Below are 27,013 nucleotides of genomic sequence, written 5' to 3'. Positions count from 1 at the left end.
GGAAGAGTATCTGTACCAGTATTCAGATACAGGATCTTAATATTTCATTTTGAAACCACAAAGATACACAAGCTCTTGAAGGTTTCCTATTCTGCACATGGCTGACATGAACAAAGGGGCAGGGTGCTGTAGAAAGGCTCTCTCAAATCATAATCACATCATATGGATGTTATGGTCAACCAAACAAATGAAACAGTTTATTTCAATATATTAAGATAAATCGAGACATGCAAAACGTACAATCAAGAATCAGAAAGTTTCACATATTTTGTCATGAAAATTGCACAAAATGATAAGTGGAAACAATTACAGAAACATCAACAGCATGATTTATAAAGCAATTCTGTTGATTTTATTTTGCTATTAGGATTGTGTCATTAAATTAATGATTTTTTTTTTCCATTTTATGCTCTCTTTTTTATGTATGTCTATGTCTTAAATAATTTTGTTTTGTCTACATTTGAAGGGGATTATAACAAGAGGTTCAAAGGCACCAAATTATTGTTTACTGATTTAAGTTTCAATTGTATTGAAGTTTTAAGTTCTTGTTGTTTTTTTGTTTTTCAAAAATTCCCCAACAAATCCTGATTTGATGTGTATGTATGTGCGTTTGAAGGGCTGCTGATGGTTGGCAGTATCCATCTGGCTGCTTTTGTCTATAGGCATGCTGCCCCACACAACAATTATGCTTCCGTGCATGAACTCTGTGTGTATGTGTATGTGTGTGTGTGTGTGTGTGTGTGTGTGTGTGTGCGTGCGTGTGTGTGTGTGTGTGTGTGTGTGTGTTTGTGTGCGTGTGCGTGTGAAAAGAAGGAGGAGGGTGTAAGGAGGGGGGATCCAGATGTTGAGTTCATTCTCATTCTACCCCATCCCATTTATTTTAATCCATCTCCCTCCCCCACAGCATTGTGCAGCAAGCCATCTGTACACACACACACACATGCACGCACACACAGCCTACGGCATGCTACCGCTAATGCATGTTAGCTCAGCCAGGTGGCTGGGTGGCCTCAAATGGGTCCTTGTACACCTCTGGCTCTGTGTTGATTGGAGTGAATGCAGCTGCTACGAAGTTATGCAGAGCTGCTCGCCACTGTTTAAGTGGGTCACTGTGTGTGTGTGTGTGTGTGTGTGTGTGTGTGTGTGTGTGTGTGTGTGTGAGTTAAATTCAGTGTGTACTGTATGTTTTGGGTTTTGTTTCTTTGGTGATGGACTCTTATGAAAAACACTTAATCTTTGAAATATATATTGCACATATGGAAATCTGTTTGGAAATTAGTTAAATGCAGTGTGGGAGTATTTTAGTTTTCAGCTTGTAAAACCTACAGATAGATCTGAATGGAGAGTAGAGAGAGAAGTAGATCCTGAGAAGTAGTCATTGCCGTTCCAGAAGCTTCTCTGTGGAAAAAAGAACTATTCTTTTGGGAAAACTCACTTGCCTTGCTATTTACTCTCAATGATGTAATTAAATGTTGCATTTTAGTTCTGGTGTCGTCGTGATCACGCTGGCTTTTTAAAAATGACCCATGAGGGGTAAAAATGAAGTCATAAAGACTGACAGGCAGTGGTGGAACATTTACTCAAGTTGCACACAGGTTCTCTCCATACCCTTTCACACGCCCAGATTCCCAACAGCAGTCAGGAGGCGGGTTTTCATTAACCCCCAAAATCTGAATACAAAATATTTCTAATGGAAACAGTTTCGAAAAAATTGTCGCATGAGGTGGTATTTTAGGACAATTTATAAAAGAGAATAACTCTTAAATCATTATAAAATAAACAAATCTTGAAATGGCTTTTTATAGCCAACAGTAGTGTGCCTTCTTCTTAGGATGTAACTTCAAATATATGAAATTAAATAAGAATCATTAGCATTTTGAGCTTGTGAAATGATGTACACAAGTAATTTTCTTCACAAATTCAAGTTTGTGAATGTGTAACAGTTTTGCAGCAATAGAAATATTATGTGCATGTGTTTTCCTCACACAAATATTATTCAAAAATGTGTAAAACAAATTGTAGCAGTAAAAGTATTTTCCATACATGTAATCAAAATTTTTGAAACTTACCGTTGGGAAATATCTCTGCACAAAGTCTTAAAGATGGACGCACAAATTTCTCATCTCTGTATGCAAACTCAAAGAGATGCGCTACAAGCTATGAGCTACAACAGGCAATTTCGATCCTGTTTTTAAGGCGGAATTGATGAGCCAATCAGCAGGACGCCCACTGACACTCCAGTCGCTGGAAGTTAAACTGAGCATGTTGGAGTCAATACAGAGGAGCCAGATGAGAACCCCTCTTGGACGCAGGGGGGTTAATTACTTGTGTTAGTACAACACATGCTAATAAAATATTACATCATAATTGACTAGATTCGTTCAGAGTTGCAGTCACGTCATCTACACTTCGGAGAGCCACGCTCAGTTTATCTCAACTTGATTGCGTGGTTAATGCTTGCTGTAGTGTCCTGGGTGCAGCGGTTGCAAGTCAAAATATGATGTAATTGCCCCTTTTGCGTCGAGCTCGAGGGTTTTTTAATCTGAGTTTTTGTTATTACAATCAGCATGCTCGTGCTGTGCTTTTCAGTTCAACAGGGATGACTGGTCGTGAAGGTATGGTCAAAGAATTGGGCCATTGGTCATGTTAGGATTGATAAGTAAGCAGATAAACAAAGAGGCTTTTTTTTTATCCTTCATTCAGTTTTATTCAGAGGTGAAGCTCATGTGCTAATATTTGCCACATTGATGTCACTTTAGTTTTGATTTCCTTCATTACTATAATGTTCATAGCTTCCTATTCTGTCTTTGTTTCTCATGCAGCCAAACATGACGTGAACGGCAACAGGACTGTTCCACCTTTTCCGGAAGGGACAGAGACGGCCATATTTGGTGAGTGTCTGTTTTGTCAAAAATCATACCATGCAGTGAAAGCAATTTGACTAATCAGTATAGCCATTTTTTTCCCCAGAACTTGTTGTCTTTGTTGGTTTGGTTGGTTAGGTTTAAGGGTGAGGACTGGTATCGGTTAGAGGTTAGGATAAGAGTTTTAGGGTAAACCAGAGGCAGAGTTGGGAAGGTCGTACATTTGCCATCCAAGGAAAAAGAAAAACTTGCATCCTGATATGACCTCAAATTAACTTCATGATTGATTTTACTAAGTGGAAACTGACTTGAAGCTGTTATGCTAGTTAAGCTAATTTAACTTAAATCCTGTCATTATTTAAATATCTAACATCATGTCTTGCTTCAACAGTGAATCCCAGTCACACTGGCCTCCATGTAAATCCTTGACCTTCAAAGTTGACCATATGTGAACCCTGGTGTTTGTTATGTATGTTTATACAGAAAGTAAATGGGGCTAAGTTAAGAAGGGCTACAACCAATCTGCAACCTTTGGGGATGAAAATCGAAGCCAATATCTTGCAGAAACCTGCAGTTCTGTGAATGGCAACTTGATCCAAAACACAGTACATCCCCATAGACCCCTATGTTAAAATTTACAACATGGTAGTCCACAAACCTATAAACCTACAAATGTGCAATATACAACAGTGCAAACAGGCAGGTAGGAGCAATAAATTAGATAAATATAATCAATAAATAATAAAAAAAGAGCACATCTTACAAAATAGTTTTCCCGAAAACAGTTACTCTGTGTTTATTGTTATTTGCAGCTCTAAAGCTTCATAAAAACTCACACACAGGCCTTTTCTGTGTCTGTGAAATAGACTGCTGTTCATCAAAGCTTTCTTTTTTTGTTATCTCTTGAAGGAATGGGCTGTTTTTGGGGAGCGGAGAGGAAGTTTTGGAGACAAAAAGGGGTTTACTCTACCCAAGTGGGCTACGCAGGAGGGTACACACCTAACCCCACCTACAAGGAAGTCTGCACAGGTAACATCTGCACACCAGCACACTCACACAAAGTGCACTGGGTAGTGTGTTTTTTGCTGAGAGTCAATAAACTGCGTAAAACAAGACACACATAAACAGAAGAGTGAATCATTTCCCCCAGGCCCTATTATACTGGGGCATGGATGAGGCTGCTATTGAAGCCTGACCACTCTGAGCAGACTGTGTTCCTGCATGTGTGGTTGAGTATTTCTGTGTGATGTGCGTCCAGACCTCCCAGTGATTCCTCCAGCCAGCCAGTACAGAGTGAGTCCATCATTAGACCCGCACCACCACCTGTCTCTCTTTCGGTCTAACTTTTCTTTTAGAAACTTCTACATAAACAAATAACTCTTAAACACTCACGTCAGTGTAGAGCTGGAATATTAATAGAATAATTGATATTTCTTGACCGCACCATTCATGTATGTGCACATATACAGCAAGATAAAACTTTTCCAACAAAGGTTGAAAAGGGAAGAGCAACAGGATGTTAAACTGAAATTAGAATTAGCCTGAAAGAAACAGACGCTGTGCAGAATCACTCCCTGTGTACTGTCACATCTAGAAGTGCACTACATTTAGTATCCACTAGGTTATTTGAATATACAGAGTATATAGTGCCCTCAAAAATGCCAAGTACTTTCTGATAAAGATACTCATTAAATAGATGCAAAATTCAGAGTGGCACAACTCAACAACTGTCAGCGAGGACTGCTCACATTTGAGCAAGCTCTTTAGTGTCTGTCATTTAATATAGAAATCTCAGGAGCAAGATTAAGAATCAAGAACTGGTTCCAAATCGTACGATCCATCAGAATCGTAAGCTTAACAATACATTCAGTCAATGCCGGCACGTTTTATGACAGTTGCGCTTTTCAAAACAAACAGTGACGTCAACTCATGTGGGTTTGCTGCTTGAAACTTGCAACAAGAAGGATTCATGGCAGAAAAGAAGAAATGACCCAAAGCATGGTTTCATTTCATGGAGAAAGATAACAACAGTGCAGCTCTTAATGACTTAAATAATAATTTCAAGTAAGGGTGGAAACACCAAAAAATATGCTCAAACATTTTATGAGGTTATAATAAAGGGATGCCGAGTCGCACATCTGTACAGCTTGGAGGGATTTTTTGTTTGACTAGGAAAACCTAAATGAAAAAACAAATGCTCGCTAATGTCATACACATAGTGTTCAGATGCAGATAAAACCTGCGTAGACCTGCTTTTTTTCTCCACACAGGAAATTGATCAGAAATCAGTAATGGGATTGATAAAGAAGTGCACCAATAAGCAGAATCTATAGTGACATCGGTATCAACACAGTCTTATCAATTGTCTCATATACTTGGAATCCACTCGGCCACCAGTCTGACAGCAGAAATCCTCGGGGGGCAATGGCCAGTATTTCGGGAGTCAGGCTGTAGTCAGTGACTATCCGGGTGAAGACATCCTCTCCTGTGGGCCGGTCAATCTTTACAGAGATCTACATATGAATACAGATGAATTAAAGAAAAATAAAAAAGGTAATAAAAAGTAAAGTTGTTTTTAGGTGACAGGTTCTGCTTCTTTTACCTAAATGTTATACATTGAAGACTTTTTCGGTGGCACACAGGTGCAGGTTCTCCCAGCAGCAGCCAAACAAATAATGGCTCATAACAACTATGATTGGCATTTCTAAACTAATTTGTAGGCTAAATGATTAACTGATTAATTGACAAATATTTCAGAGATATTGGTAATAAGATATGTGGCAGTTGCAGTCCTATTTGACTTATTCATTATCTTCCCGACGCAGCCAGGGAGCCAGTTTTCTTGCATTTCTCTCGCATGCCCATTTCAGTAAATCTGGGTAAAATAACACATGAATACATTTGAAATGGTTGAGAGCACGAGTTGAGTGCGTGATTTATCTGTTGTGGAGTATTTTCAGCAGAAGAGGAGCAGTTTACAAAACTCGGGTCAATTTGTGGGCTGGGTTTGGAGTCATGGTTGAGTATGTAACACCCCTGATTTTCTGGTTTTCTAGTCCCAGGAATTGCTGTAAAACACATTTACATTTCATCATGTTGCAATCCTTCTATATCTTTATATTTATACGTTGTTTAGACTTAAACCTAAACTCGCCTGCTGTGGAAGAGAAGATCTCAATAACACTAACTCATCTGATCATCACAGTGTCTAAAAACAACATGTTGCAAAAACAACTCAATTTGAGCCCGATTTGAACCGCTGGATTTGTTTTTGTAATGAGCTCAGAATCTTGGCAGAGCACCGAGAGACGACACTTGGCTAAATGAAGTGCTCTTCACACCTTTCGAGAATATATTTATTGTCGGTTCAATATTTACAGTGTAGGTTTGACATTTGCTCAATAAATTAGCATGTTTTGTTTTTTTCTGTTTGAAAAACAATATACCTGTATTGACTAGATTGCACTCCCACTCTTCATTATTGTTCTAGTTCTTGTCTCAGAGCTGTCTTCATCTACACTTAAAGAAATAATTGTGTATTATTACCGTTGATCGCTGAAAAAAATCTGCAATAAAGTGGAGGCGTTGGTTCATGGAACATCTGGTTTGGGTTGCACATTTAAATGCAGTGATTCAACCACAAAAAAAATGAGAAAACTACACTCAAACAAGAGATTTAATCATGAAGCCAATGCATCCCTCTTCAGGCTTTTTTTAAATATAATAGTCTAATACCATGCAATGCAAAACAATCCAAATAAAATAAGATGGGGTGGAGGGTGAAAAGTAATTTTAATTTACATAGGTTATTTCTTAATTTAGCACTTTGAAAAGCTTTTGAGGGAGAAAACTAACAGGCCTGTAGGGAAGAGTTTTTATTAAGAGCAACTTTCCAGTAGTGGCAGTCTGCAGGATGCTGGGTGTGGTGGTTGAAGGGAAAAATTAAGGATGGAGACTCATTATGCAGGCTGGCCTCTTTTACAGTCAATAATTAGTATTACTACCTCGGCCTAGGAGATCATGTTTTGGGTTTGGTTTGTTTGTTTGTCTGTTTATTAGGATGATGGAAAAACTACAGCTGCTGTTTTCAGTAAACTTTGTGTAAGGGCTAGGATGGGCCAAAGAAGAAACCATATCATTTTGGAGCAGGTCCGAATCACAGAGTGGAATTTTTTTTTCCGCTTTCTTTAAACTTGCAATAAAAGAAGTCCATGATCTGAGCTGGGATTGCACATAACTCTCACCTCGGATGTCCTTGGCAAACATAAAGGTGACTGAGCAGTAACACTTAATACAGTTGTTTAAAGGAGAATTTGTTGATGTTTGCACAGCAATATAAAATCGATATTAGAAAGGAAATTATGATGTATTATATATTACAAAGACTTTTGAATCAATTGTTTAAAAAATGTTTTTCATGTGCAAGGAGATTATATTAAAGGTAGTTTCACGAATGTGTAAGATTTAATTTGTGCTCATTTAAAGGTAGTGCAAAGAAGGACTGACTAGCTTTAAAACAGTTCAGTAATAGTTATCTGCTATGGGAATAACTGATATTTTAAACATCTGTATTGGCACAGGATTTCACAATTTAGTGCATCCCTAGCTAACACTAACTCTTTTCAGTGTATTAAATTATTAAAATCTGCTAATTTAAAAAAATGTTCCAAATATTCGTTCACCAAATCATTCAGTGCTCGTGCATATCCTGCTGAGTGAATTGAAACACGACCAAACGTTCAGTTAAGCTCACAAACTAATCAACTAAGCACAGAGCATTTAGTTGGATAGCTGTAGTCCAATTCTATGATTAAATAAAATGTTTGGTATTGCTTGCTACTTTGACATTTAAAGACATGAGAAGGAGGGAGAGGGCTAAAGCAACTCAGTAACTGGTATAACTGGTAAAACCCAAACTCTGTTGTCAGTACTTCATAACAAAGCAGGTGAAAGGAAAGTTAATCACAATCTCTCTCACCCTCAGCTTGAGTCTTTCCAGCTACTACCCGCAGGTCGCTGATATAAAGTCTCCTTAGCCAAAAAAAAACACTTATCACTCCAATTGCCATAAACATCTTAAATAAAAGGTAGTGATCCATACATCTACATTAACACTATGCAACTTTGCACACAGTAGTATATTGTGATTTTTAATTCTAAATTATTGTATTAGATAAATATTTTATTTTATTTTATTTTTTTTTAGGGGAGTTTGTTTTGCACTGTTGTTGAGCCATGTCTAAGACGATTTTCCATCACTACAGACAATAAAGTTTTCTGTAGTATGCTCAGCTAACAAGTAACGGCACTGCTTCAAACTGACAGAGCTCAACTGAACTGAGAAAAAAACGGGTCATTTCAGGTATTGATTCAGTTTTTTCACTCTAAAGATCTTTTTGTTTAAATGAAATGTTCGTTAACACACACAGCAAAAAACAGAGAAGCTTATTTTACAACCCACATTCAGGTAGAAGACTTCTTTCTTTGCTCAGGATGTCATCTGTATCAATGATCTAATGTGGTATTGCATCTTTGGTTTTGCAAGATAGGGCATTTGGCCTTGGTATAGGTCTGAGCTCCTTTGTGAGTTATATGTTTTTATTACTCATGAAGAAAGTGAAAGCATTAGTTACCTTTACATCATTCTTTATGTTAAGTATAATTGTCAGATAAATGCAGTAATAAAAATAAAGATATTTCCTTCTGCAATGTAGTGGAGCAGTATAAATTGGGGTAAAATGAAAATCCTCAAGTAAATTGTACTTAATTATAGTACTCAAGTAAATGTACATTATCTCATTCCACCACCATATTCATATTTCCTGCTGTTGCTTTAGAAGCCATTGTCTTCTGTGGTCAGCTTTTCAACACACAGTAAGTTGTTCATGTTGAAATGGTGACATAATGATAATGTAAGATAATTTTACAGTTAATGTACATTATGTGGACAACAACTCTCTGCAGCTTCACTGTCTGTTCTGTTCCAGCCACTACATTATTTCCCGTCTTGTCCGAGATGAATTTATTCCTGCGAGATTGTCCTGGCGAGGCATTAATTTAATATCGACCGCTGCTTTGTCTCTGTTCGCCAATATCTACCGTAGGAATCCATAACTCCTGATATTAAAAAAGTAATAAGGCGGAGAGAGAGAGAGAGAGATGGAGTGGAGGTAGAATGAGAGACAGGAGGAAGATGAGGTGCAGTGTAATGGGTCACACTCATTACCAACACCAGCTGCCGTCTGTCTGTCTGTCTGTCTGTCTGTCTGTCTGTCTGCAGGAATGATCATTTGTTATGGTTACATCATAATCAACTTTGGACTAATGCGGACTTATCAAGAACAACACCTGTATTTTGGCTTTTAAGGTGTACATTTTTATCGTCACAGTTGCCCTTGGAAAAAGCAGTCGACAGAACAATCCACATGCTCACTTGCTCCAGTGCTTGCAGTTGTACCAAACAGTATTTATCAGGTGTCATGCTGCTGCAGTTTTTCAAACTTTCCATTATCTGGCACACTTTTAGGACTTTTTGTTCATGTAGGCTTATAGTTTTAAATATGTTTTTCTTTTTTCTTGAATTTTTCCTTGAGTTAGTTGGTCCTAGACCTTGACAGTTCTCTTTTTATGGAGCTTTCGGCCGTTAGAACCTCAGGACTGTTTTAGGACTCTATGTTGGAGGTGGATTAAATTTTGACCCTTTGTTCTTCACTGTCAGTCCTTCACCTTGAAGATCTCTCCTAAAGGTCCACTTATTCTGGAGCTTTTGATCATTTGGACTTCAAGACTGTTTTTGGACTTCTTCAACCAAGAAGTCCTAGAGTCCTAAAATGAAAAGTTAAAACATAGTCTGCCATGTTGTCTCTACGGTAGCCCAAAATGGACAAATCAAACACGGGCTCTAGATAGGGCTGTTTACTATAGTTCCCTGACACGCATGGCACACGGAACAGGTTCCGGTTGGTCGTAATCTGCAATCGCACAACTGGATCGCACTAAATCCTACACATTAGACCTTAGATAAACTGTCTGATGACAAAGACCTCTTTATATATAAATATATATTTTAAAGTGTGGGAAGAGGCTGAGAAGTTGAGACTGTTTTCACAACTGCAAGCTGACTCTTCACACGCAATCTTCTTTACATGCAACATGATATTTTAGTCAAATTATGTGTATTGCACCTCTGCTTTTAAGGTAAACATCCCAGGATGAATATATCTGTAATATAACAGCTGTTAATTGGAGGGACATCAAACAAATGTTGGGTAAAACATGCAATGCATAAAACAAGTTGAACAGTTGAACCCTTCAGTATATATAACCTTTGTTGTTTCTCTCTGACACATGAACTCACAGATGTTGTATTTTGCAGGTAGGACAGGCCATGTTGAGGTGGTGAGAGTTATCTACCATCCAGAGAAGATCAGCTTCGCCAACCTGCTCAAAGTTTTCTGGGAAAGCCACGATCCGACTCAAGGTACGACTTCTCACCCACAGACTGTCTCATAACTGGACCCCTAAAGGAGAGTAAGGAGTTTGTATTTATTGATAAAGAAAATGGAAACGTGCCTAAAAGAGAGCTTCAGTACCTGTTTGCTTTTTGTTTCTTCAGACTTGATGAAACTTTCATCACTGTTTGACTTTTTCTTTCTTTTTAATGAGACAATTTTATTGATCAGCACCAATCTAGATTTTATCAACCCGTTTAGGAACAGTGTTACGGTGGCTGCTCTGCTGTGATCAATCATGACTGTCTTGACTCATCTCGTGCTCGTCTCGTATGAAAACGCTCTTCGTGTCAGTAGTATTCTGTCGAGAGCTAAAATCTGAAATTTTTGACCTGCAGGTTGCACAAATTTTAAGTCAGAAGGCAACTTAAGTCATTAAGATTTACACTCATGTACATTTACACTCTGTAACAAATATAATTAACTTATTTTCTTCGTTATAGGGTTTTTTTAGGGGAGTTTTTCCTGAGTTGATGTGAGGATCTAAGGACAGAGGGATGTCGTGTGCTGTAAAGCCCTCTGAGGCCCATTTTGATTTGTGATAATGGGCGGTATAAATAAAACTGACTTGACCGAAGTCTCGCACTAACAGATTGAATGACATGTGTTGGCATCTCTAGGGCCGCACCACTCGAGTTGCTGAAACCTTTGAGCTAACCAAACATCGTGATTGACAAGCTGAGAAGCTGACATTGAAAGGAAAACATGATGAAATGATCAGTTCAGTCAAAAAAAACAGCATTCAGTTCTGCCAAGACAGACGAGTTATATTTTTGGAAAATGCTGTCAGCTGTTGTTTTCAGATGATGTGATGTTGTCTCAGCCAAGAGCTGAGGAGGACGGAGGCTCCTCGCGTCAGCTGAAATCTTGAATTTTACATTTTTGTGTGTGTTTAGGGATGCGTCAGGGGAACGATTTTGGGACGGCTTACCGCTCAGCCATCTACGTTGACACAAAGCAGCAACTGGAGGAAGCTTTGGCCTCCAAAGATCAATACCAGAAGGTACAAACATCCTCCATTATAATCTCCTCTCCCTCCAATCTCCTGTCTTCTTCTAAGTCACTCCTTTCTTTCCTCTCTGACTCCATTTCCCAGTATCCTCCTCTGCTGCCCATCCCTCCTGTCTTTCAGGTTGTGTCAGAAACACTCATAGATACTTTTGGCATCAGCAGATGAATATGGAAATCTAAAGGATTTGTGTATGTTTGTGGGCGTGTGTAGCATTTGCCATATATGTCCATATGCTTTCTAAGTAAACACGCACGCACGCACGCACGCACGCACGCACGCACACACACACACACACACACACACACACACACACACACACACACACACACACACACACAAACACACACCCACACCCACAAATGATGTTCGCACACTCCCTCTGTTGAACTCTCCTGCTGAGACTTCTGCACCACTATCCCACCAACAGGGCTTGTTGCCATGGAAACTGACGAGGAGGAGGTTACTCTATTCTATTTTTTTCTATTCTCTTCTAGTGTAGTCTGGTCTTCATTAGTGTCACTTTTTATTCTCCTTGTTCATTCGTCCTTTTCTCACTAAAACATTGTTTTCTTTTAGCAGAATTTGTCTCTTAGAGTCTTGTTTTCACTCTCTCTGCCTCTGTCACAGTCTCTGAGTACTGCACTGTGTAACAGACACTGTATTTGTGACTTAATGGAGACACAAACTGATGTGTTGAGCAGAAAAAACAAATGGTTCCTGGGTTCAAGCTCTTAAATGGATTTAAAATACAAACAAAATACAGTAGTAAACATTATTGCTTTTTTCTGTAGACAGGTTGGGTCATTTTGGACATTTTAATCGCTTCAGTAAGGTCCTCACTTTTAGTTTATCGCTGCCATTAAGTTAAAAAAAAAAAATCCATGTATTAATCAGGAATCAGGAATGACCAGCTTGGTAAAAAACGTTGGATGGATATTAGAAAATTGTCAAAAGAAATTCCAAAAAGATGTCCAGAAAGCTATATTTATAATGTTATTAATTTTACATCGAAAATTATTTGACAGAAAAAAATTTTCAGGTTATTTTCTTCTAGCTTTTTTTTTTGCTGATTTTCAGGCCATGTGTTCTTAAGTGTCTCGTTGCCTTCTCCCTATATTTTAGAAAGACATCAAACCAAATTGCTTGGCTTTCAAACATTTGTCATGAATGACATTTTTAAACTTTCTGTGCAGAGTTTGCATGTTCTCCCCGTGTCTACGTGGGTTCTCTCCGGAGTCTCCGGCTTCCTCTCACAGTCCAAAGACATGCAGCTCAGGTTGATTGGTGACTCTAAATTGCCCTTAGGTGTGACTGTGAGCGAGTACGGTTGTCTGTCCTTATGTGTCAGCCCTGCGATAGCCTGGCGACCTGTCCAGGGTGTACCCCGCCTTCTGCCTGATGACAGTTGGGATTGGCTCCAGCCCCCCCGCGACTCTTACGAGGACAAAGCGGTTACGGAAAATGAATGAATAAAATTTTTATAATATGGAGATGTCTGATTATTCCTGTGGTTGTTGTAAGAGGGTATTGATCTCCTCGACAAATTGAAATGTAGCTTTTTCACCATGTTTTGTAGTTTACTGATTAGTACATAAGAGAAGATGATTGGGAAACTGAGTTTATTTAAGAGATTTTAGGAAGGCGTACTTCTTTCTCTCTCTCTGCATGTTTTACATGCTGCTGTGTTCTTAATGTTAATTTGATGGCGTTCAATTTAAACTTGTTCTGTGATGTGCAAAGTGATATGCAAATGTTAAAAGTCAGACTAAGTAGGATTGCCGTCGTAGCTTTTACCTAAAAGTGACCAGGTTGCTTATTGAAATATGAGGCACATATGATAAACTGCCTTGAAAATAATGTAATGGTGTGCAAAGAGGCTTACAATGTTCAAACAGTTGCTTAAAACTCAGCCAGTTTCCTGTCAGATTGTCTTTACACTGATTTCCCAAGGCTTTGAAGACCAGCAGCTCAGTTCCCAAAAGTATCTTCATGGTAAGATAATTGTAAAATTAATATCATGCAGCTTGTTATATTTGCAGGAGGTTTCAGGGCCCTGGAAGGCCATTTAGCGGACATAAAGTGGAGAAGTAGCTGACGTGTGCAAGTGTGCTTTTGTTCCCTCTTGCATGTGATGAAATGTGTTATGTCACATTAGCTGTGCGCTGTCTAAAGAGGATGTTATTGAGAAACAAAAAATGCAATACAACACAACACAGTGCTGAAGTAAGAGAGAAAATGAGCTTGGGCAACATCACAAAAGTGTCATAGTATCATATAAACAAAAAAAAATCAAAATTGAAACAGCACTTAGGTTCATGCTCCCAAGAGGACTGACCTTTACAAACAGAAACAAGACATCACAAAATTAAAAATTAGATTTTCTTTGATTTATGGTGTGGATTTCTGTTCCATACAGGTTGAATCACAGTAATTTTTGGCCCCTTTGAGCAAAACCACCAGGCCAACATACAAATGTATCAGGCAAAATCTATCATTTCTGTACAGTCATTCTTTTTTGTATGATTCTGCAAACAGGACAAAGAAGCACCTTTTTAAAGTGTTGTGATTGCATATAGAGTCAATGTAAAGATGTGATTAGATTCACATCTACAAATAAAAGATGTTTCAACTTGAGCCAACAATGTGTGTTATAAACAAACAGTGATGAGAGAAAAAAGAGGAGAGACTGGAGTAGGGATGAGACAATATACAGTTTCTTTAGGGCTGTACACAACTCAGATTTATGTCAGTTGAATCAGATTCTGCCGTTGAATACATATATTAGACAATTATTTTTTTTTTCTTTTTTTAATTTAATCCATGAAAATCCTTAGAATTTGGCTCAGCAGGGCATTCAGTGTGACAGCAACAATTATGTGATATAGTAAACAAGCTAACAGTGCTAATGATGGATCTAAAGTGTGCAACATTTATTGCCAACACTTGATATCAAACAAAAGCGAGAGACTGTGTCGTTTTAAGTTGCTGTGAGCTGTAAATTCACCACTTCTAAGCAGAAGAGAGGGTTAGGGGTTAGGAGATAATTTTTTCTTAGTCTTTCAGTGCAGAGTTCTCCCCCTCTGTGCTGCTGCCTGCATGTCCGCAGCTCCCTGTACCAGAAAGTAATGTGAAAATCCAGAGTGCTCACGCTCCCTCTCTCTCCCTGGCTTTTAAAGCTTTTCACTAAAAAGATACTCACTAAAATGTGTCTTTGTGCAAGTGTTTAATCACGTTAATGAACAGACTGTGAACCTTCGAAGAAGGATCAAATTGCTTAAACTGTTAAAACAAAAGCATATTTTTTGATTTTATTTTGAATGCAGTGTGTGTGTGTGTGTGTGTGTGTGTGTGTGTGTGTCCTGTGGTGATTGATATACAGTAGGTCGCTCAATAGATAGATTGATAGATTTCCCTCATACAACCAGCGCATCTCTCTATCAATCTTTCTCGGTTTTGTTTCCTTTCTCATTTTTTTTCTCACCAGATTGCCTCCCCCACTCTCTCCCATCTGTGTGTGTGTGTGTGTGTGTGTGTGTGTGTGTGTGTGTGTGTGTGTGTGAGAGCAGTTGGCCTACAGCAAACATGCTCAATGCCAAACCATCTGGGCCTTAAATCTGTCCTCCACAAAAAAAAACGCTTTAGTTGCAAAACTAATGTGCGCGCATGTACACACACAAGCCCACCCATATATGGATACATTGTTAGCATTTTGGTTCAGGTTATATACATATATATATATATATATATATATATATATATATATATATATATGGTAGATATAGATGTTATTTAAAGTCCTCTGTATTTGATGTTTTCCGCAAATCTTCAACATTTCCATGCCAACAAATACGAGGACATTTCAATAATTCAGTGTTTTTTTTTCTCTCTGTCGAGGGTAGATGCAGTGTTCACCTCCGTACATTGACTTTGCATGCATGCGTACCACTCCATCTTTAAAATTTTTATGACTCTGTGCTCCCAAAAAATCTTTGGGTGGAGTCCTTCTCCTTTCCTGTTGATGATGAAGTCTTTGTAGGTGGCTTTCCTTCTTTGTCCCTGCAGTCATGGTGGCCGCTCGTGCCAAACACCCACACTTCTTCTCTCCTCATTCCAAACAATCCAAACATGCAGCACAGAGAGATTTTCCCAGGACACGCCTCCCAGACACTTCCTGAATTTGTATTAATATCCACTCTGATCCCCAGAGTCAAATAATGTCTTCCTTTGCAGCCACATTTCATGCATGCAAATATGAGAGTGAAAAAAAGTGACAGAAAAGAGAAGGTTTGGGCCAGAAGTGCTGATAAAAGGAGAGAGGAGAGTCTGGTTAATTTGGTGTCAGGGTATTGACTATGTTCTCTATGCTGCCTGGCTTGATTGTATTGTTCGCACAGAGTGATAGGGGAATTTGGTGTGTACACGTGTGTGTGTTTCTGTTTTGTGTGTGAAGTACAACAGCACTGCAGAAAATTACCTTGCAGGCGGCTGGCAGTTGTCTGCAGCATGAAAGGAGCCTCCCTTTTCTTCTCTTGCCTCCTACCCATCATTAGGGTGTGCACTGCGTCTAAAATGGCAGGTGGAAGTGGTAACAGTGCGTGTGTGTGTACTTGCGTGCTTGCTTTATGTAATAACGTGTGCTCACTCGGTGGGTGCTAAAGCAGTGTGTACTCATTGTTCTGGCATCTCTCTCCCTCTTGATACACCTCTGTGGCTACATTTTCTTTTCATGAACGCTCATATATCTACTTCTAAACACACAACAGCTGCTTTTCTTTCCTCTTTCTTCTCTTTCTCTCTCCTCTTTGTCTATGAGATCCCTTGCTCGTGCTTTAACATGCCAGCTTCACCTTTTTTCCTCTTCCTCTCTCTGTCTCGTGGGTGCTTATCAGTATTGTTCACGTTTTCCCTGCTTTACCAGAGCAGTCAAGGTATTTGCATTTCAAATGAGAAATCTACTTCTCTGACATGCAAATTACTGGATGTGAATTATGCATCTATAGCAGGCTGCTAACATAGCAGCAGGAACTGCCCAAACAAACGCACTGGAACACTGAGAAGGCAGGGAGGATGGTTGAAGATGCCACTACACCAGTACTGTGGAAAATGCAGCCATTTTGGGTATATAGCAGGTGGTGTTGCATTGATGTCTGTACCCAAATTTTTTTTTAGCTTAAAGTTCTCTGTAACCAATATTTTATGCTATTCACATTTTATGCTATGCTATTTTATGATATTTATTATCTTAAATAAACAGTCCACCAAACCTTTTTTAATGAAACACTTCACCCCTCTATGGTTGAAAGATGTCTCTGAAAAGGTTGTTGCTTTCATGGTGACCAGCTACAGTTAGATTGGATCAAGGCTTGGGCCATATGTAATATTTCATACTTTCCTGAAATTTCACTCAGGTGTATGGTATATTACAATGTGAGTGTGTGGTGCTTTTCAGACTAATAATTACACAATAGAAACCCACAAAATGTCAAGAAAAGCAATATTCTCACACCTATTTTCCTTATTAAACAGAGAAAGACACCTATTGAATTCAACTTTCTCTCAGTCACAAAAGGCTGACGAGGCTTAATTGCCTTGTTAACTCATCATAAAACACACTTCATTCAAACTTGACAGGAACAAAATAAAAATTACCCAAACCGTCTTGGTTACTCTTGCTAGTAATCTAGTAAGTAAGTCCACTGTTCCAGCGATCACCAGCTCTGGTCTAGTCGAAATAAATCTTTAATTCACCAGGTTAGAGGTAAACAACTGACAGTTATTCCCCACAGTCTCTCTCTGCTGTTGCTAGCCGCCAGCTGTTTACAGTCCTGTAACTTATCTTTACACCACTGGGTGTTGAGGCGTCTTTCAACTCAGCCTCCTGTTCTACAAGTAGAAACCTGAGACTGAGCTCTGGTGGTGCGTGCTGTGAACTACATATGCAATTAGTGTGACAGAAAGAGGAGTGCCTGTATTTATGACAGTATTGAAAAACATACTTTTGGGATTTCTTAATACCATAATACTGTGAAACCACCATGCCCCAATTGGATCCATAGTATTTACAGTGGATTCCATTGGTGACCCAGAAAAAAGTAGCAAAAAAACATTAAAACGTTGACAGAACTTTTTCAAAAATACTCCTGCTTCATTATAAAAGTACATATTTTTCTTCTTACTTGTAGTGGTATTAATCTAGATTGTTTTGGTGTGAGTTGCTGAGTGTCGGAGATATCGGGCACAGAGACATCTGCCTTCTTGCCAATGTAATGAAACTAGATGGCACTCAGCTTGTGGTGCTCAAAGCACCAAAATAACACATATGACAAACACAACTGCAATGTCTTCTTCTCGAAATCATGACCCCGTTGCTCAAGATAATCCACAGACCTTGTTGTGAGTAGTTTCATGTTTTTTTTTCTGACAAACTATACCCGCCAACCGTATCACTAAACAGAAGGAAGCATGAATCTACACATGGACGAGAGGCTTGTGACAGCACGAAATGTAAACATTAATGGCGCAGAGGCCCTTACTGACTATCTGTTTTTGTTTTGGTTTTTTTTTAAGTTAAAACTTTTAAAACTTTTGCATTGCCTCTTGTAGCTTAGTTGATCTGACTGTTTTTTGCTTTTGTTTTTTGTGGCTGGAAAGTAGAGCTGTTTCCCACTTTTTATGCCTCAGCTCATGTTTTTGAGTTTTGTGTTCTTCTGAGTCCATCCAACTCTCATGAATACATTATGTCTAGAACATTGTATAGTAATTTCTTCAAATTTGGCATAAGTTCACTTATACAGAACTATTAACTGTTTCAACTTTGGTAGTCAAAGGTCAAAGTCAATGCGAGCTCACAAAAAATGTTTAGGCCAATAATTAATGCTAAATTTTCACAAAATTTTACAGAAATGTCAAATAGGATAAAATGGGGAAGTTATGACATATTATATCCAAAAAGTCAAAGGACAACCTCACTTGAACATCATAATGTTCTGCAAAAACACTTTTCTGGATATTATTTAATGTCATATCTCAGAAACAGAAGGAGAGACATTTGGTCAGATACCAAGTTAGTGACTCTGATCTTGGGTGTCCACCTTGAAACTGCTGATTATATAGATATTCTGTGCTGCCGGGAAGAAGATGTTTTAGAATATACATGTTTTTTGCACCGAAACCCATATTTGAAGCATTGTTAACTGTCATGGAGATAAAATAAAACTTTGATTTGCTTCTGTTGCAAACTTTCCAGAACTTGATTTTTATTTAGAGGGATAAAAGAGCCTTCAGTTTTTTACAAAACACATATTTGAAATAACTTTCCACAAAAGCTGAGTCTTTTTAAGTCGAGGCTAAAAACCTTTGGTTTTGGGGGACAAATTATTTCAGCCAGTTAGTATAACCTTATTTTTTTGCCTCACACAATTTTGTTTTTTGCAGTATATTTTTATTCTTTACTTGACCTTTGTGCTGGAAAGGTTCAGTATAAATAAATGTGCCTACAGTATGTTTCCAGTCTTTATCACAAAGTGCAGCTGCAACAGAGAAGAGAGTCCCATTCTGACGAACTGCTGCGTTGTACCTCTACCCTCCTCACTCAAATTAAATTGTGGTGTCAGTACAGGGAGTGATGAATCAAACAGCAGGGAGCAAACACTGTCCATTAAAAGCTAAACTCGCCAACGTTAGATCTTTTGTCTCTTTGGTATTTTTCTGTTATAGCCACATCACAGACCCTCTGGGTTTGTTTGCTGACATCTTCTTTAACAACTTCCGAGGGCTGACGTCAATGAAGTTAAAATGGTTTTCAAACAATTACCTCTCACTAACTATTAGAGGCACCAATGTGTGAAATTACTCTGCACTGCTTTTAGTCTGATTGTTTCTTTGGACTAAGAATAAACAGAGAACTTTTTAGTGTTTCCCCTGAGAGTTAATTCCTCTCAAACTGAAAAACAAAACAAGGATTTGTAGCATTTAACATTAAACTGTCTGTAGAGTGATGCAATCCCACTTATTCGTGCCATATTTAGATTCTGCTTTTACACTGATGTTCTTTGTTGTGCCTGTCTCTTTTGCATTTGATGTATGGATCATTATAGTTTTTGTCATACAGTCTTGCCCACCATCTTTGTTTGGTGTGTGAGCTTGCCCACATTTGCTAATGAGTACTAAACACGAAGTACAGTTGAGGATGGTGAGAATGTCATTAGTTTTGCAGGCTTTTGGTCATAAACCAAAGTATCAGACAGAGGTTTGGCCTGATGGTGGTGTTAGGAGAAAAGTCGAATGATCACCAAAGTTATTACAATTCATCCTGAGGGAAACATTAATTTGTGAACAAAATTTCATGCACTACATTCAGTTTTTGTTTAGAAATTTCGCTTAGAATCACAAACATCAACCTCATGGTGGCACAAGAGGAAAAGTCAGAGGATTACGTAAGTTGGTAGGATTCATCGTCTGGGCACCATGGATATGGGTACTAAAATTCATAGTTATACATCAAAAAGTTGTTGATATTTCAGTGTGGATCCAAGTAACGGACAAACAGACCAACCCAACATGGCTACATGCACACTGAATTTTCCGCTATTGTTACGAATATGACAGTATCCTGAATGTGATACAGGTTATGTAAATAGTGTATTTTGTTCCTTGTCCAGAATGTAGCATATTCTGATTAAGTCATGTGGGATATGCTGATATTATTCGGGTATAAGGAGCATTGTTTGGACATGTATTCAACACATTCAGAATAAGCATCTTAGCATGGGTTTTTACCGCGGTTTGTGACACATGGCCTCTCGTCTGTTTATTGCTGGTGTACACGACTTCCCATGTCGGAAACACAAGTTCACAAGTTCCATTTAAACTCAGCAGTAGAGTGCATATTGTGTGGACAATGCTCCAACAAGGATGGGAAGAAGGCCTTATCTTTTTCTTTTGTCATTGTGTCTTTACCTTACATGACCAGCATTAAGTGGCACTGGCTAGCTTGTTAAATTGTTCTACATGCTGAAAATAGAGTCCATGTTGCTGTTAACCTCGCAGCGGCGCTAAGCTAAGCTAAGCAGTGTACTGCTGTGGATGGGTGTCAACAACAAAATTTATTTTAGTCACCTAAAAAAAGCCCCACCTTACAGTAATAATATCAGTGTAAATATACACTATATTGAGAGTATTTTGACAGCTTTACTTCAATGACTGACAGTGATTTCCAACTGGAAAATGAAGTTGTTATATCTTTGTTTTCAAAGCCAGGCTTTGTTGAGAAAAACAGTGACGACTTCCCCGTCAAAACGGACTGTCTGACGGAAAGCTAAGGTGGCGAGAATCCTCTCAGTGTAGCATAGGCCTATACTCAAACTGATATGGGTTTTTTTAGGCGGGACTTTTTTTAGGTGGCTAGAAATACGTTATGTTGCTGAGCCCTGTCCACAGCAGTAGACTGCGTCTCCAAACTGGGGGCATGCACACTGTCATCTACTGTTTGTAACACACTGACTACCGATAAGAACTCCATACAGCCCCACTTCAAAAAACCCAAACTATCACTTTAGTCACTTGAATGATGAGCAAATCTTGTACACAGCTTCCTATGTGGTAACCATTCGCTAACAAGTTCTATTTGAAGGTAGTTTTATTTCCTTGGTCAGTGATATCCAAATAAATAATGTCTGTAACAGAATGTTGAATTGTAAAGAGCTGCCTGTGGCAGATCAATAGCAGTAAAGTGGATTATGACTCTTAAAATTGGCTCAGCGTGTTGACTTTTTAAAGAAAGCTTTTCAAAAGATTTGAAACACCAACTTTTTTTGTCTCTGGAGCAATGAGAGAACCTTCAGCCTGGGAGAGGCTTCCTATTCAGGTCCAGACCAGCTCTCTGAAGCCTGCGTGACCTCTGGTACTCTGGCTAATTAACAAAATACAGGATGGCGGAGAGGAAGGAGAGATGATGGATGTGTTGAGTGAAGTAAACACTGTGGTTAGATGATGTGTAGGGCTTTAATTAAAATGGCCTATTTTCCAGTTGGTGTAACTCACCCTTTGGATATGATTGATTATAGGCGGGTATGTGCTGAATGCATGTGGTAATCAAATTATTTTTCAAATTTCATATAACAACGCATTTTTCCAGCAAGACAAAAAAGCTTTAAAAGGCACAGTGTACATCGCCAGTTCAAAACATGCTGCCACTTGAATGCTGAGTCATTTTAATACAACAATTAAAAAAAAAAATCACCACTCTAAGTTGAGATCATTTCACACAACAGTGGCTCACAATTCATTTTTAACAACTGGCAATAACCTTTAAGCAACATGGATCCTCCATTCATATCAAGATAATATTTCTTCAGTTGTGCACCAGTTTTAAGATTTTTGCAGTATATGAACCATCTCTGTTAATTAGCAAGTCAAAACTGCTCCATAATCACAAGAAACGGAACATATAATTAGCAAGTGAATTATTGTGATTGTGATGGTGTGATTGTAATGCAGCTGAATACTGAAAATTAAATGAAGCGGCCAGTTATTAAATATTTAACCTGAACGCTCAGCCAGGAAATGAGGCATTCACATGAAATTTTAACCAAAGAAACGGGAAACAACTCTTTTACTGAGTCTTAATCATCACACTTGGATGCTAATTTGGGCCACAAAAGTTCGTGTTTTCTGAAAGTATGAATATTGGAACACCTGAAGGACATTGCTGTGTTGTTATTATTTAAGGTGTCCAACAGGATAATTACCATAAACCTCATGTAGTCGTTTCAGAGGCTTTAGGTTCGGGTAGCTGTCGTTTCAGGCTGCAGAAGAGCCGGCTTTTCTGATAAAAGCCTGAACATGTTAATGTAATGTCGTTTCAAATTAAGCTCCTCCAAAACCCATGCTATGATTAAGCTGTGTTGAAAACATGCCTGCACACACCCTCAAAACACAGCAACACCCCTCCACCAGGAATTAAAGTTTTATGAGCGTGTGTGTGTTTTTTTTTTAATGCTCGCAGTTCATCTCTTTGTCTTTTAATTTACCCACATGCCATCTGGTTCAGTTATTTATATCACAAGGAGGAGAAGGTGTCATCATCACAAACTGATTCTGCTATGAATGTGTGTGTGTGTGTGTGTGTGTGTGTGTGTTGTGTGTTTTTGTAGGTACCACCCCGCCTCAAGCTGCATGTGTGTTTCATAAGCACATTAGACACATTTCTTCCTTTTTTTGTAAGACAATAAGTTCTTTGCAGTCCGAGGCCTTGATATTTGTTCACTTGAAAGTTGAGTGATTCTTTTAGAGAAATTGGTTCAATGTAGACAAACAATAAGATGCAGAATAATAAGATGTGTGCGTAAAATTGTGCTATTTGACTGTGTTTTCTCTCACAATCCCAAGTTTAGGAGCAGCTCAAGAAGAAACATGCTACATTTTAGGTTTTTAATATTGTAGAAATCAAAAAGAACTTTTGGCACTGGAGTAATATTACCTGGTCAGCTTTAGTTATTTGTAATAATTGCAGGGATTGTCTGAACTTGAGCTCATGTGAATCTTCCATGTTTGTAATTTGTTAAGTAAAAATTCAACTGTAAATTACCTACCATATTTCGCCAAACACAGAGGTCATAAAATAATACAATGAATACGACCCCAGATGATTTGGGGTCGTATTTGAAAGTGCCGTGCCATTTTTCTGCCTCTCTCTGGTAGAAAATTAACATTAACATTTTGATTTGAAAGTTAACCAAACTAAGCGCTGACTCACACACTGTCACTGACTGCAACCCTAAAAGTGCCAGAAAACAGACAGCTCCTTCCTGCAGTCATGGATGCTGTCATTTTCTATCAGATTATAGACTGTTTATAAAGAAGGATGTTGCATCTTCACTTACCGCCAAAATGAAGCCAAAATATCTCAAATACAGCTGCTGCCATCTTGCACTAGTGATGTAATTTGGTGCCAGAATCTGCACAGTTGCGAGCTCTGCAATATTGAGTTCCCAACTATTCACTAATCTGACCAGTTGCAAGCGGCGCCATTGATCGCAAGCACATCGATTGACACACATAGCTGTCAATCATGACGCCAGTCCCCCTTTTTAGAGTAGTAAAACTGCATGTACCTTTCTACTGAAACTATCTCAAATAAATAAATAAAAACCTTGGAATCAATCACCTGAGGTATGTAGTAATACAAGTTTCCAAGCAAATACAACTAAACTCTCTATTCTTGCTTTTTTGTCTGTAGCATATTCCGGCAATTTTTTATTTTTTAATTTTTTTCCTGCAAAAACAGATTCCCACAGAGATCACTGTCTGGTCTCTCTTTTCTTTCATCGTCAATGCAATAACTTTATTTGGTTTTTTCCAGTTTAAATTCTTGTAAATTTAGTTATTTTGTGTCTTTTTGTTTTCAGGTCCTAACAGAGGAAAACTATGGTCCGATTACAACCGAAATAGACGAAGCCAAGCCATTCTACTACGCCGAGGATTACCACCAACAGTACCTGAGTAAAAACCCTGATGGATACTGCGGTCTGGGAGGGACTGGGGTCTCCTGTCCAATAGGAATCAAGAGCAAGGCCTAGATAGCCAATGATAGCCAAGATCCTCCACCATCAGTAAAAATGCAGCAATAGAAAGATTTCAGGGGGGATGCAGGGACACATCCCTCTTAATATTCTGTACTAAAAATGTTCTAAATATTTAATATTTTGAACATGCATTCTTTCCCCCTTGATAAAAACATGATTTAGCAAAAGACTTTTATTTTGACAAAAATCCATAAAAATGCAGCAAATTAAGGCCCTCCATCTCATTTATGTCCCCTCAAATGCTGAAATGAAACCAACGCCCTTAGATGGAGTGATTTTTAAATTACTTACAGAAACAAAAATCTCTGCATTTGAAATATTTATATTTATATGAAGGAGCATAGCATCAGTCTAATATTCACACTACTGAACCTGATAATTTCTCAGGATTAAAACCAAATTTTGCTCCATGTCTATGAAAAGAAACTGTGATTCTCAAAAGCTGCAGCTTAGATTGCACAGAAAAGAATAACACTCAATTTGATGCAGATTTCTTTCTGATGTAATCCAGTGACACGTAACATAAACTGCAGTGTAGAGACCGATTAAGGTTTTTTCAGCTCTTTGCTAATAGTAAACATACTATAGTGCCTCAAAATGTACAAATGATGTACATTCAGTGATAGCATGTCACTTCTGTGAAAGGCTTAACACAAAATAGACTCCTCAACACATACAATACAATTCAATGTGTTAAATATATCAAAATGTGAGTATAATCTCAAGAAATCAAGTGAAAAGTGGTGAATGCCTACAAAGTCTCAGCACAAAACTCGGTGTCTATGATCCATTTCACTGTTTTTCATACATAACAGACTGGATTTTGTTTTGACTGTTTTGAATTACAACTGCAGATAAAAAAAAAGGTTTTTATGCTCAGGTTGCTTTATAAATGATAATTTATGTCAGTTTAATTTGAAACTATTGCAGTTTATGTTTTAGAAGTCTGTAGAGGAATGGAGCATTTTAAAAGCCTCTGAAATAAGAGGTCTATATTGTCTTTTCAATTTTCTGAGTGCTGTTCAGATGTAAAGACACTGATTATGTATTTCAATTTTAATGGATGATCAGGATTTGTAACATCACAGACCTAAAGAACCATTCCTCTCAACACAGGGGAACTTTAAATCTTAAATTATTTCATTGTTTTCTCATTAAATTTGCTGCAGACTATGTGAACAACAATTTTAAAAAATAAAAAAAAAATGGTGTCATATAGCTATGATTGCTATTTTTGTGTTTGGTGTGTGTGTTGTGATTCGGTGAAGGATTTTGGATGACCTCCTTCCTCTGCTTTTTGCCTGAAGTAATGTTGCAGTCTGTGACTCATCTGTCATCGCTGTTAATTTGCAGGCATGTGTGTTTTGTACAGAATATGTGTGCTTTGAGGGTACAACACACACACACACACACACACACACACACACACACACACACACACACACACACACACACACACACACACACACACACACACACACACACACACACCCACACACACACACCAGCAGGAGAAGAGAGTGGTGCCAGGCTCTCCACAGCTTGGCATCACCATCACAGAGCCAAAAAAAGGCAAGAGAAGGATAAGATCTCTTTTGACATGGCAGAGCGCCACCTTGGATCTCTGCTGTGCTGGATTGCCCCATGATGCAGACTGCAGGACAAGGACCTGACCTGCTTTTTAAATCCAAACCTGACCACTATTTTTTGGAATAAAGCTGACGAATGCTGAGGTTTTGCGCAAATGTTCACTTTATTTAGAGTTTTGTTCCAAGTAAAGTTTGCTCCTTTAATCTTCATCAAGGTGAGAAAGCGTCAGAATTTAGACCACAAGGCAATAAAAAAATGCAGAAAAACAGCTTTCAATAAACTGGCAGAGTAGCATCGATTAATGCTATAAAAAAGTGTGTTACAAGTATTCTCTATGCAGTATACCCATCATATTGTACGAGGATGACACCAGGTGGACTGGATCCCATTTTAATAAAACGGCGAGTGGAAAGGTTTCTGCTTTATGTCCTTAAAAGACCAGAAAAATATGGCATTTTATTTATTTATTTATTTGCACATTTCTGACCAAGTAGTCACTCTGACTGCTCGTATATCCAACTGGACAAAAATATGATCACAATTTGCGATAGGTGAACAGAATTGTACAAGAAATAGTTGTTTATTTGGGAGAATAAGGCATTGAGAACGTGTTCTAAGTCTTATACTGTGCGTAAAGAATACAGCCAACATAACTGTCTTTCCTTTTATGTTAACTCCATCGCCTGTTCAGTATGCCCCCATTTAACACAAGGCCTGTCCCTGAAGCTGTAATTTGTCAGAACACGACGTGATTATGCTGCCATCATGTGGTATGTTAAAAGAATGAGCACATGGCTCATGCTGTTTGAGTTAACATGAACCTGTTAACACCTGAATCCACATGAGTTTTCTTGTGCTTCATTCACATGCCTCTCACAAGCACTTAAACCTCTGAAACCTGAGAAAATGAGTTATTGAAAACCCGGGAAAAACATAGTGAGCAACTTTGGAAGAAATGTCCCGAGGTTGCAAAGAAAGAGGAAGAATAAAATGTGACAAAAAATGATCTGAAAATTAACTGGGATGGATTATCAGATATTATAAATAAAAAAGAGGAAAATGATAATTATAGATTTAAAAAGACACACAGAAAATAGAAAGAAGTATTTTTTTCTGCACTTTTTTGAGGTCATTTTCTTTTTTGTTTTTTGCTCTGCTTTGTTCCCTTATTATTATTTTCTGTTTTTTTCTTCTTTTTCTAATTTCTTGCTAATTTTTGGGCCATTTCATGTGAAGTTGCTTTGCTTGTCACCCTCTCGTCTTTTTGAAAGAAATCAAGCCAGTTTGCTCTGGCTTCAAAGGGTTAGCCAACACAGGATTTTACTTTCTTTTGAGGCAGAAAGTTGTGAATTTATAGGATAAAACACTTCAGATGTCATAAGTAGACTGTAATTTACTACTAACTCACAGGTGGCCTATGTAGGCTTTTATATTACATTGACAAAAATGCAA

The 27,013-nt window shown here is 38.2% G+C and overlaps 1 protein-coding gene across 2 annotated transcripts in view; it reads left to right on the top strand.

Moving 5' to 3' along the window:
* The window catches only part of msraa (methionine sulfoxide reductase Aa), a 41,493-nt gene extending 16,304 nt beyond the window's left edge, over positions 1–25,189 (top strand). For both annotated transcript variants that reach the window (XM_042504038.2, XM_088089378.1), the window contains exons 2-6: positions 2,823–2,891; positions 3,774–3,893; positions 10,240–10,344; positions 11,272–11,378; positions 23,795–25,189. In XM_042504038.2, coding sequence (XP_042359972.1) covers positions 2,823–2,891; positions 3,774–3,893; positions 10,240–10,344; positions 11,272–11,378; positions 23,795–23,965 — 572 coding nt within the window. In that variant the 3' untranslated portion in view covers positions 23,966–25,189. The remainder of the gene's footprint in view (positions 1–2,822; positions 2,892–3,773; positions 3,894–10,239; positions 10,345–11,271; positions 11,379–23,794) is intronic.
* Positions 25,190–27,013: the final 1,824 nt, after the last annotated feature.

This window comes from Plectropomus leopardus, chromosome 16 (assembly GCF_026936395.1).
Source record: "Plectropomus leopardus strain MGB_pleo_1.0 chromosome 16, ASM2693639v1, whole genome shotgun sequence".
Taxonomy (NCBI): domain Eukaryota; kingdom Metazoa; phylum Chordata; class Actinopteri; order Perciformes; family Serranidae; genus Plectropomus; species Plectropomus leopardus.
This window is presented reverse-complemented; position numbering and strand designations above follow the sequence as displayed.